General features: G+C 32.3%; 2 protein-coding genes across 2 annotated transcripts in view; one reads left to right on the top strand and one right to left on the bottom strand.

The window, feature by feature from the left end:
* The window catches only part of LOC129222489 (formimidoyltransferase-cyclodeaminase-like), a 32,718-nt gene extending 30,692 nt beyond the window's left edge, over positions 1-2,026 (bottom strand). Inside the window, exons 1-2 of the mRNA XM_054857003.1 lie at positions 1,939-2,026; positions 893-1,076 (exon numbers count right to left, since the gene is read on the bottom strand). Coding sequence (XP_054712978.1) covers positions 893-1,076; positions 1,939-1,998 — 244 coding nt within the window. The 5' untranslated portion in view covers positions 1,999-2,026. The remainder of the gene's footprint in view (positions 1-892; positions 1,077-1,938) is intronic.
* A 583-nt stretch (positions 2,027-2,609) lies between these two features.
* Positions 2,610-12,649, top strand: part of LOC129222211 (zinc finger MYND domain-containing protein 11-like) — a 68,849-nt gene continuing 58,809 nt past the window's right edge. The window contains exon 1 of the mRNA XM_054856686.1: positions 2,610-2,872. The gene's annotated coding sequence lies outside the window, so the exon portion shown is untranslated. The remainder of the gene's footprint in view (positions 2,873-12,649) is intronic.

Raw genomic sequence — 12,649 nt, forward strand, 5'->3', positions numbered from 1 at the left:
TTTAGTTTCCCTGGAGAACCACATTGGCCAAATTTTTACACCCTTTCTCCTAAAAGGAACATGATCCCTAACTGTATTCGCTAGATTTTCCTTAAACTCTGCCCATTGAAGATTCACATCGCTATTGTCCAATCCAGAAGAAAAAACTGCTTTCAAACTCTGCCGAAGTGCCACAAAGTCAGTATTTCTGAAATTGGGCACAAATCTAAAATTCTCTACTTTGTGCATATCAAATTTAATCCCAAACCTAATACTGTTGTGGTCACTATCTCCAATGTGTTCCCCTACATATAACCCCTGAACAGAGCCTTCCATGTCGCAGAAAACTAGATCCAAAATAGCTTCCTGTCGAGTACCCTGAGTTACAATTTGATCTAAGAAACAATTTGATCTAATATTGGATTAGCTTGTGAGGATTTTTACAACAATTTTTAAAATGAAAAAGACTTTCTAAAAAAAGTCCTAGATAATGAAAAGTACATGAATAGATATTGTTCAGTTTTCTATTCCTCCTTCAAAGTTTTTCTTCTTACTAAAGTAACTTATAAATTTTTTCATGTGAGAAATAAGACGTTAAAATTTAGCTGCTAGTATCATTTATTATTGCCCTCGGCTCAAAATTATAAACCATCTATTCATAGCATGACCATTGAGAATGAACTGCTCTCTAAAACACAATAAAACCAGATAGGGATGTTCACACTTTTAAATACGTTTAATCCTGTGTCCGGGTTGAACATTTCAGAAATCTGGCAAACCTATGTATAAAAGGTATAGATACAATCAACAGTTTCCATTCAATATTGATAAGCAAAAAACTTCCAAGGCAAGGTTAAGAATCTTAGAACATTATCACAAAGACATCACATAAAATAAAACAAGTAAACAGTACCTCGATGTTTAGCCATATCAATCAAATTATTGGCAATTCGAGCAGCATTCAGAGCTCCTTCTATGACAGCATCTGGAGAGCCGACAAAAGTATAAACCGTTCTGTTAGTCGATGGCCCGGGATCAACATCCAGCAAAGAAACTCCCGCAGTTGATTTTATTGCATTTGAAATTGCATCAATAACCTAATACATAAATAAATGAAATTTTACCATTTTTAAAATCATAAATTTATGTTTAATGAAAAGAGTAAACTAAATTTTCCTTCTATATGATTTTTTGCCTTTCTAAAGGGGATGACTAATAAAGTCACCTTCACAATTCCAGATGGTCTGCGCAAGAGATTTAAAAACTGTTGGCCTCAGTGGATGGAGGAAATCTGTTTCTGACAGGGTGGGATGGAGGAAACTGATTGAGACGGTCTTGGCCTGCCATAGGCAGTAGTGCCGAAAAAGAAGAAGAAGAAAGGGGATGACTTAGAGGCTTTACCTTTAGCTGCCAAATGTAATCCTACATAGCATTCATTCTTTCATTTGCCACCACTATCGGCAGAAGCCATTAATTGTAACAAGAATTTTCACTTCCTCCTTTTTCCCTTCATCTACTAGAATTTAATTAGAATATTTTTCAGAATTTTTTATGCTTTAGCGTAATTTTTTAAACTTAACATTAAAAAGCTTTTCAATATTTAAAAAAAATTACTATCAAAAAATGCTTGGGTTTCAATAAAAAAAAGTATTTCTTTTTCAAAATTTTATATCAAAAAGTTCTTTATTGACTGAATTAATGTATCGTTTTTTTGTTTTTTTTTTGGAAGCTTCCTGCCGGTTTTCTGGTCTATGGGAAACACTAAATAAGCTAAAAGTTTGCTACAGAGCCTTAAAAATTGATACTTCACTTTTCTAAACTATGCTTTAAAAAAACTGATTAGAGCAAGGAGCAAATGCTTCTGTATTTGCTTCTTTTACACACACATTCGAGAACTTAAAAATAAAATTGAACATGAATACATAAAAATACACAATTAGAAATCACACAGAAACTTACTTCTTGATTTTGCCCTTCAGAAAAGTTCGGGACACATTCTACGATTTTTGTCTTCATCATGTTTGATTGAAGGAATTAGGAACCAAAGGAATAAAAATTTAAGACGAAAACAGATGCAATTTATACAAAACCTAGTTCACATGAACTTTAGAACTCGAAATGTTTATACCAGATAAGATAAACCTCATGATAACTGTATTAAGACGATGCTGTACGAATCATTCCTTATCTCTATCAATCTATTTAGTTTCTGATTTATACTAGTGGAAAAGCAATCTGAAACATGCTTTTTTTTGTGTATTGATAGCAATCAAACGCGTTACTGCATTCCAATGCGAGCGACAGCCGGCTTGCTTGCTTGTTGTTGACACTTGACACACGCTGCAGCCGCAGTTAGAAAATTGAATTATGACAGTTGAGTAAGATTATTACGAAAAATAATCAAAGCTTCAGAAACTGAGAAAGTTGTTGAAACAAAAAATCATAAGACATAAAAAAATCATAAAAATAAGAAATAATCACTTAAAAATCAGGATGAAAATATATTCTCCGGCTTTGCATCCGGCGAACCTTCGTCGAACCATATTTATTGATTCAGTTGGCTAGTTTTTGCTGCGCGGAAGGTTTTTTTTTTTTTGTCGCTTTTGGCGAAAATTTTCTTATGTAAACTTGCTATATAAGAATTTTATGAAGCGATAAGTAACTTATTATAGTATTAGAAGATACTAACATTTAAAGGGAGAGTTATAAAATGGATTTAATTTTAGTATGAGAAGAAGCTTTGGCAGAAAGCAGACGGAAACCAAAGTTTGTTTATTCTCTATGCGTGCGTGGTATTTTGCTTCATTGTAAAATTATAAAATCAGTCATCAAAGAGGTCCCTTCTCAGTTCACATAATATATGTGGAAACTTTTTTGTTCATCGGAACTTCAAGTAAGTGTGCTATTTCATATTTGTGCTTCCTTTAATTCAAAAAAATTAAATTGACTGGTTGTTTGCCCTAAGCTTGGGAATATTTTTCGGCAAGATGAAAATATTTGAATCCTGCTTTTAGTTTATGTTCACGTGCTCTCATTGTAATTAATTCTTTCTTCAACAGTCGAGCATTACAACTTTCTATGAGAATTTGAGAGCATTAAAAAAAACAATGCAAATGAAATCTAAAATCAAAAAAACTAGTTATCTTCATCAGTGGCGGGTCTAGGTTTTGCGGGGACCTGGGCAATGACTTTTTGAGGGGACCCCAATAAAAAAATATTAATTACTGGGATCCCCACTGCCAGAGTGATGCCCCCCCCCCCCCGCCCCGAACGTGACCCCTCGAGAAAGTGGGTAAATGTCTCTAGAACCAGCCCCTTAAAGATTTCAGTGACTCAGTTTTAGCCTTTGCTCCCGCCTGGTGGGAACCCCTGTGAATTTATTGAAAAAAAAAAAAAAAATCTATATCAATATAATTTAACCCTAATCATGCCTAATTAAAGTTAGCAAAACATTCTTTTCTCCACACAATCCTCACTTATATACATTTAGGTTTGACCTTGGAAGAGAGGGAGTATCACGAGAGTGATTCAAAGACCACCTTAAAGACGATATGGAATATTCTCAGTTTGAGGGGGTCCGGGGACAATTTTGAGAAATACATGCAAAGTCCGGCTTTTGAGGCCTTATAAAGCACAGTTCAAACTAGAAAAATATTAGGAAAAAAAAGCAAACCAAAACTTTGTGTCAGTTTCACTCTTTTGCAATTTAAGAAAATGCAAAATGAAATTTTTTTTTGGTTCAACAAATCATTGACATTGATAGACAGGAGAAAGATCAATGCTTAATATTTTTTATTTTATTTTATGACCAACAAATAGCACCTGTGATCCTAAAAATTCTATAATAAAATCACATGGTACAGTTATATTGAACAAATTTTATTCCAGAAAGTGTTAATTTCAGTAGTTCTGAGTAATTTTCAGAAAAATGTAACTTAATTTTCCTTAATGGTTTTCATCAAAATTGCGGGGAAAAAAATGAATTCCTTTCTTAAAGTATTTTTCTTTAGTTGGATATAATTGGCAATTTTTTCATTTTTTATCAAAAAGAAAATAATTATGACATCACTTTTTCAGATCAAGAAGGTAGGGTACGATCGTCCAATCTTTGTGGGGCACGTTGGACCCAACCAATCTACCCCACATAATTTTAAAACTTTTTTTTTTGTTCTTAAATCTCAATAATTATAACAATATTCAATGATTTTCTTTTGATTTTTAAAAAAATAATTGCATACTAATGGTGAATGCTTATTGCTGTTTTTAAATAAAGAGGATTTATCAAAAAATCAATTCAATATGTTATATTGCTCTTTAAACTTAATATTTTTTACTCTACGCACAACAGAGAATAAGGAATAGTTACAAAGTTTAATAGTATTTATCACAAAATTATAACAAATGTTGTTTGAGTTATGCGGTCCAACGTGCCCCACCAGGCGGACCAAGGTATCTCACCCATGGAGCACGTTGGTTCACTTTAGGAGGTTCCATTAAAAAATTAACATAAACAAAGTTTATCAATTCAACACTTTCAAAAAAATCTTTGGTGTTGAGAAGTCTTAATTGAAACTTATTGTAGAAAATAGAACTAATCATTACATTTTTTCATGAGATAAAAAAGTGATAAGTAAAAAAGCAGACCAAAGTACCCTACCTCCCCTTAACTAGTAAAAAATCCAGAAAACTCTTCAAAGAAATGGTTTGGAGATTTAGAGAATAGGTAAGGGGAGAGAGTACATCCTAGTCATTCAAACCATTTGAAGTTTATACACTAGATAAGAAATTAAAATTGAAGTACATTTCAAGTAAACACAAAGACTTATTAATTATTTTCAAAGACTCTGCAAAAATTAAACTTATAAGCACTTCATTTTCAGTTTCAAACATTTTAATATTGTTTTATCAAATTGTTCTAAACTTGTAAGAAACCTTTGTTGTAAGTTTTTATTTTTTCAAAAACTAGATTTCTCATTACAACAATATTTTTTTCATGAACAAGTAGTGTGGAAAAGGAAAGAGGTAGAGCAATATTTTTTTTCAATATTATATCGTGCTAAACAGATTAAGTTGAAGTAAGATGAAAGCCAGCAATAACATAAGAACTTTTTAAAGTACTGAATTTGGGATTAAATAATTAACAAGATATGAAACATGAATCACAAAAAAATATCTCAAGCTACATGTTACAGAAGTGAGAACCATGATTTCCATGCATCCATTTGGATACCGGATGTAGCAAGGAGCTGAATTTGGTACAATTTGTTCTTCCCCTCTTCCAATCACATTCGTTAGAAATTTAAAAATTCATAGTTTGTAACTACATTTTCTCAAATGTTTAAGAGCCATTGTCTGTAAGAATCAGGCAGTTTAAGGCATTAGTGATTGTTGACATTTTTAATTTTTCTTATTTTCACATATGTTTTTCCTTATCATGAATGTAATGTTTGTGCAAAATATGAGCTTTGTCTGCCTTGCCGTTTTTGGGAAATTAAATTTTTTAATTTAGGGGGTGTGGCACATTTTTGCGTGTTTTTCAAATTTGCAGATTTTAAAGTTCTTGTTGCTTTAAGCGCCCTTATAATGACATGGATTTTTAAATTCTATACTATTATATGGTCTTCTTAGATACTATTACAACTATCAAATCGGTGTCACTACGAGGGGGACGGCCACAAACTCTGTTTAAAAATGACCGAAAATGAACTTTTTCACTACATTCAATGCCAATTTTCCCAAAGCGCCTTCATGATGACACCAACATTTTTACATAAATTCCTAGCTACACTGGCATACATCAAAAATATGTAATAAAATTGGTGTCACTATAAGGGCGCCAAAAGATATTGGAACTTTTATGTGATAAATTTCACAAAAATGCAAATGTTTAAAACCTAACTACTACTCTCGCCCTCATAGCAGAGATCTGAAACTAATTAAGTTTGATAACCAACATGTTAGTCTAACATATGAACTAAAAAAATCGGTGTCACTCCTATTACTTTCGGAAATATAATCATTTGAAATTAGTATGTTATGGAGTTATTTAAAAAAAGACTTTTCTAATTTGAATGGCTTTTTGCACGGTTTGTTTTAAACTTTAATATAAAATTACAGTATTGACACCTAAAATAATATATTTCTAATGCTTTTTGTAAAAAAAGCTTTATAAAAAGCAGTAGATACACAGTAAATCGATATAGGTACATATGGACGAATTGTGTAATGTGCATTATAGGCTAAAATTGTCGTACTAATATTCATATTTTTTCAACCATGCTAATTTTTTATCTGTTATTTATATTAAAAATGCAACTATTTATAATATAATGTCTTAAAAAGTTATGAACATAATGTATTATATAGCGAGCATTCAGAATCTGAAACATAATTTGAGGATGACGTAGACTAAAATAAAGAAAGCATAAAAGATCAAATCACTCAGTTTCAGAAAGATGGTCATCTCTTATTGATCTGGTAATTTTGTAGCACTAAAGCTTGGGAAAACATGGTATCCCGGAGAAATAGTAGAAGTTGACCATTTGCAAGTAAAGGTGAAATGCATAGCAAGAAGGATTGGAATAAATAAATTTATTTAACCGGAAAAAAGGCGAGTATTGCTATGATAATCTAAACATATAATGCACAATAGATCCACCTGTACCTATATCAAAACAAGCATTTTCTATTCAAGATAAAGACGCTCTTACTACCCAAAGCTGTTTATGTTAAACGTTGCTTCTTTGCAATATAAATTAAAAATAAATATGTTTAAAACACTATCTGGGTGTGATAAGATTAAATTAACAAAATACATAAATAAACAAATAAAATAAATAAATAATAATAATAAATGAAAAAAATTCACCACAATATACTAACTTCGAATGATTATATTTCCAAAAGTAATAGGAGTGACACTAATTTTATTAGTTCAAATGTTAGACAAACGTGTTGGTTATCAAGTTTAATTAGTTTCAGATCTCTGCTATGAAGGACTAGTTGTATTCTGATTAGCCAAATGGTCAACTTCTATTTCTCTGGGATACCATGTTTTCCCAAGCTTTAGTGCTACAAAATTACCAGATATCAATAAGAGATGACCGTCTTTCTGAAACTCTGAAACTGGGTGATTTGATTTTTTATGTTTTCTTTGTTTCAGTCAACGTCATCCTCAAATTATGTTTCTGAATCCTCGCTATATAATACATTATGTTCATAACTATTTAAGACATTATGTTATAAATAGTTGCATTTATAAATAACAGATAAAAAATTAGTATGGTTGAAAAAATATGAATATTAGTACAACTATTTTAGCCTGTAATGCACATTACACAACACGTCCATCTGTACCTATATATATTTACTGTGTTTCTAATGCTTTTTTTATAAAGCTTTATTTTATAAAAAGCATTAGAAACATTATTTTAGGTGTCACTACTGTAATTTTATATTAAAGTTTAAAACAAAACGTGCAAAAAACCATTCGAATTAGAAAAGTCTTTTTTTAAATAACTCCATAACATACTAATTTCGAATGATTATATTTCCGAAAGTAATAGGAGTGACACCGATTTTTTTAGTTCATATGTTAGATGAACATGTTGGTTATCAAACTTAATTAGTTTCAGATCTCTGCTATGAGGGCGAGAGTAGTAGTTAGGTTTTTAAACATTTGCATTTTTGTGAAATTTATCACATAAAAGTTCTAATATCTTCTGGCGCCCTTATAGTGACACCAATTTTATTACATATTTTTGATGCATGCAAGTGTAGCTAGGAATTTATGTAAAAAACGTTGGTGTTATCATGAAGGCGCTTTGAGAAAATTGGCATTGAATGTAGTGAAAAAGTTCATTTTCGGTCATTTTTAAACGGAGTTTGTGGCCGTCGCCCTCGTAGTGACACCTATTTGATAGTTGTAATAGTATCTAAGAAGATCATATAATAGCATAGAGTTTAAAAAATTCATGTCATTATAGGGGAGCTTAAAGCAACAAGAACTTTAAAACCTGCAAATTTGAAAAACACGCAAAAATGTGCCACGCCCCCTAAATTAAAAAATTTAATTTCCCAAAAACGGTAAGGCAAACAAAGCTCATATTATGCACAAACATTACATTCATGATAATGAACAACATTTGAAAAAATAAAGAAAATTAAAAATGTCAACAATCACAACCTGCCTGATCCTTACAGACAATGGCTCTTAAGGTTTGATAATTTGAAAATGAAAGGGTTTTTTCCCAACTTTCCATTTTTCTAGTAAAAAACATTCCAGTAAAAAAATAGAAAAAGTATAAATATATATATTTCTTGTAAAATATATTACATACAAAAGAAAGTTTTTTAAAGGGAAAATTGATTCAGTAAAATGAACTATACGGAAGGGGGGGGGGGGGAGCGGCTGTAATACATAGAGCTTTATTTTGCAATGATTCTCTAGTTTTCTTTAGTGCGAAAATATTCCTCTCCAGCATCCAAAACATTGGTGTTCGTTGAAACAAAATACAGATTCTGAGAATATACCTGTTCCGAATCGAACTAAAGTCACTTCTTTGTCTAGTTCCCTCCAAATTTCATGGAATTTTGTCACTACGTGGGCTTTCTGTGGAAGTGGGGAATATAGCTTCGGAACAAGACAGAGAACCGGAGAAAATACTTTCAGAGCATCCCCATCGTAGCAAAGGAACCATTCTGCTGGTGAGTAGATTCATTAGTATTTTTTTAGGGTCATGCTTCATGACAGTAAGAATGATATTGAAACTTTCATTTTTGGCTTCATTTTCCTCGTAGAACAAATAAGTATTCCGTTTGAATAGTATTAATTAAAAATACTAAGCACACTTCCTATTACAATGTGTTCTTTCAAAAGAAGTTTCTTATACTCAAAGAGAATTAAAACATATCTGAGTAGTAAAATGAGCAAAAATAGGTTGGTAGGTTTGGCTTTGCTATCTGTTTCTTATGCTGATGAATATGTAACTCTCGGTGAGGTTACTAAAAAATGACTATTTCCAACAGAGGATTACTCTTGTAATTTTGTTGTAACTTTCAAATTTCTATTTTGTTTTAAATTTTGCTGCTTGTGTCCAATAGAGGATTACTTTTGTAATTTTGTTGTAATTTTCTAATTTTTTTTACATTAATTTTTGTTTCCTTGTTTTTAATTCAAATGCTTTCAAAATTATTACTTGTCATTAATAACAGTTTTATAAAAAAATTTCATCTCTAAAATCTATTTTGTTTATTTTTTTTAAGAAGATCACCATATCAATATGTCAAATTTTCTTAGCCCCCCCCCCCCCCCCCAGTAGCATAACTTCAAATTTTCGGCCCATCCGCAAAATCTGATTTTGGCCCCCCTACTAAACATTGTATTAATGTATATTTGTTGTACAATTTTTCGATTTTGTCGGCCCCACAATTTTTTTTTCAAATACACATACACACACACATATATATATATATATATATATATATGTATATGTTTATGTGTATATTTATACATAGAGAGAGAGAGGGGGTGAGTTTTTAGTTAAGAAAGGGAACATTAGCAACAGAAATCCGGAGAATTCTAAAATTGTTCTGAAATTTTCTTTTAAGAATGGAATTTCAGACCATATGTGGAAGAAGAAAGGTTCAATTTGTCGTAAACTTTTTGAAATTGAAGTTTTGAAACCTTGATTGCGAGTCATTTTTTGTAACGTAATGGAAAGGGGTCAGTGACCCTCTTCCACAAATATTTTGGTATTGGAAATTCGAAAAACACAATTTTAGAAGACCATCGAGGATGTTAAAACAATGGTGTTCGGGGTTATGCCCGGGAATTTTTCGAAATGGAGTACCTAAAAATGCAATAGATCACACGTTAGGTGAAAGGATGAGGTTCAGAACTCTCCCCCGGAGTTTTTCGAATTTCCCAAATAGTGATTTCAAACGTTTGTCAGTGATGTTAGGAGGATGGAAGTTTCGAGGGTCTTACCCATAAATTTTTCGAAACATTTTACACACGTAATTGGGAGTCACCTTTGAAGCGAAGGAGTCAGAGACTCTTCTGAAAATCTCTCAATATTAAAGTTTTAAAAGCGTTTTCCGTTATGTTAATGAAAAGGGGGATTTGGAGGCTCTTTCCGTTTTTTTTTGAAATGGAACTCTTAAAAAAACAAATTGTAGGCCACCTTTGATGACGTTACAATACAGGATTAAATTGGGGACTCTGCCCCAGAATTTTCGAAATTGAAGTTCTAAAAACGCAGTTTTAGGCGAATGTAGGTGATATTAAGAAGATGGCATGTTTTGGAGATCTTCTTTGTAAATTTTTCGAAACTGAACTTTTAACAAGAAGTTCCGTCTAGAACTATACGAGCCTACTTTCCCGTACCCATACTACTTTCTAGTACCTGATCAGTATTCTCAAAAATAGCTAGAATCGCAAATTGTTTCAAACATATTTTTTACGCTATTTTAAGCTAATTTCTAGGAATAAAATATTCCTCACTCATCTAAAAAAATTAGATGAATAAAAAAAATAAATAAATAAATAAAAAAAACAGCACCTTTTAAACAAAGCAACTAGTACACTTTTTTCCATTAAAAAAAATTCTTTAACAGCTTTCAAAACGAAAAATTAATGATAAAAATTAATAAGCTCATTAAAATAAATATATCATATCAAAAAAAAAATATATGGTTTCTTTTTCCCCTGTTGCCAAAAATAATTTTTTAAATGAATACTTACCAAAATAAATAAAAACAAGAAAATGTCAACTTAAAGAAATACTTTTCATTGTCAAAAAAAAAAGCCGTCGGCTCATATCTTAATGTAAAAACATAAATGACTTTGAGTTTATTCGCCGAAAACTGAATAGCTAAATTAAAACTTTAGCGTGAAAATAAAAACAAGTCATATCAACAACAATTATTTCACAGTTAAAACCATAGATGCGGAGTTGGAGTTGTATTCAATCTCATTTTGGGATAAAGGAGTCGGAAACGAATATCCAAGAATCAGAGTCAGTCATTTGTCCTCCGTGTATAAATTTTTGCCAAAGCGTCGAAGTCGGGGAGTCGGAGTCCGATTAATTGTCGGGCACAGAAGTCGGATTCAGAGTCAGGTGCCCCTAAATTCTGAGTTTGGCGTGAAGAGCTATTTCCAACCAAATTTTTTTTGAAATAAATCCGCCTTCAAGTACGGAATCTACATTGACTTTCAGTTTCCCGGTAGGTGCTAATGTTAAGGAATTTGAACTGTTCAAAATTGAACAGAAAATTGTTCAAATCAAAAAGATATTTTATATTTAAGTTTTTCATCAAAAGCTTTTTCCTACTAAGTTTGTTTGAAGCAAATTCGCCTCACAGTTTGGAATTACCTTGAATTTCCCCGTAGGAGCTAATGTTAAGTTTTTTTGAAGTATTCAAAATGGAACAAAAATAGTTCAAATCAAAAAGTGAATTATGGGAATGAGGTGTCCTCGCCGAGATCTTTCGAACAAAAAAAAAAAGTTTGTTCGAATCAGACTATTCATTCAAAAGTTATTAGGGGGGAGGGGGGGGACAGACCGACAGACATTTTTTCCCATCTCAATACCCTACTTTCCAATTTTTAATTTTTCAATATTTATTTAATTATTTTATTTATTTTTGACTTTTTTTTTTTGTTTTTCGCGATATTTTTAAGATACATTAATGCCTTCTTTCATGCTTTTCCTATGCTTTTCCTTCTTTTTCTGACTTTTACTGGGAAAGTAGGCTGAAAATGAGATTGTAAGCCGTCCTTAAACTGCCTTTTTGGATCTTCCATTTCGAAAAATTAAGGGGCAAATTTTTAATACCTCTCATCCCTTCCTAACTTCATCAAAAGTGGTCCAAAAATGCTTTTTAGGATGTTTTGTAAGGGGAAGCTGTTCAAATATGAAAAATAATTGGGAAAAAAATTTTGATCACAAAACACAATGTTAGATGGTCTTCGGTAATTTAAAATAGAACGAGGGTTTTCAGAGGCTCTCCCCCTGAAATTTTTCAGAATTGAATTCTTGAAACGTAATTGTATGCCACCTTTGATGACCTGACAAGAAGGGATGGGGTTCCAGGACTCTCCTGGCATTTTTTGAAAATCAAAGTTCCAAAATCTTAAATTTGGATCCCCCCTTTTCCCACCTTCTTGGTTAAGTCCCCCTACCCAAAAGCTTCTTTTGGCTGTCTTTTTCTGAACTCTGGTACGGTCAGGGCTTTTTCCTTCTTTTCCTTTTCTTTCAGGAATTTTCCCTTCTTTCCGTGGGCAGGTGGCCTAGGGAGGGCAATATGGTACTTTTTGCACCGAGCCAAGGTTTGGTTTTCTCGTAGGGAAGTTGGGCCATAGGCCCCCTGCCCTCTACTCAGGGCCTGTTTACTGAATAGGCTAACTAGGGTCTATTGGGGGCCTATTTGGGGGCCCCAAATGGCTAAAACTGTTTTAGCAAATAGCAAAAATTGTAATGTTTGGCTACATGAGGTCCCCCAAATAAGTGTTTGGCTTAGGGCCCCCGATTACTTAATCGGGAGCCCTAGGTCAATAGGTTCTGGGGTTCTAGAGGGCCCCAGAACCAGTATAAGCTTTTAAAACTAAGTTTGATGTTCGGAGAAATTTAATCAAATTGAATGAAAACAAAGCTCAAAAATTTTCGGC

Source organism: Uloborus diversus, chromosome 5 (genome assembly GCF_026930045.1).
Source record: "Uloborus diversus isolate 005 chromosome 5, Udiv.v.3.1, whole genome shotgun sequence".
NCBI classification, from domain to species: domain Eukaryota; kingdom Metazoa; phylum Arthropoda; class Arachnida; order Araneae; family Uloboridae; genus Uloborus; species Uloborus diversus.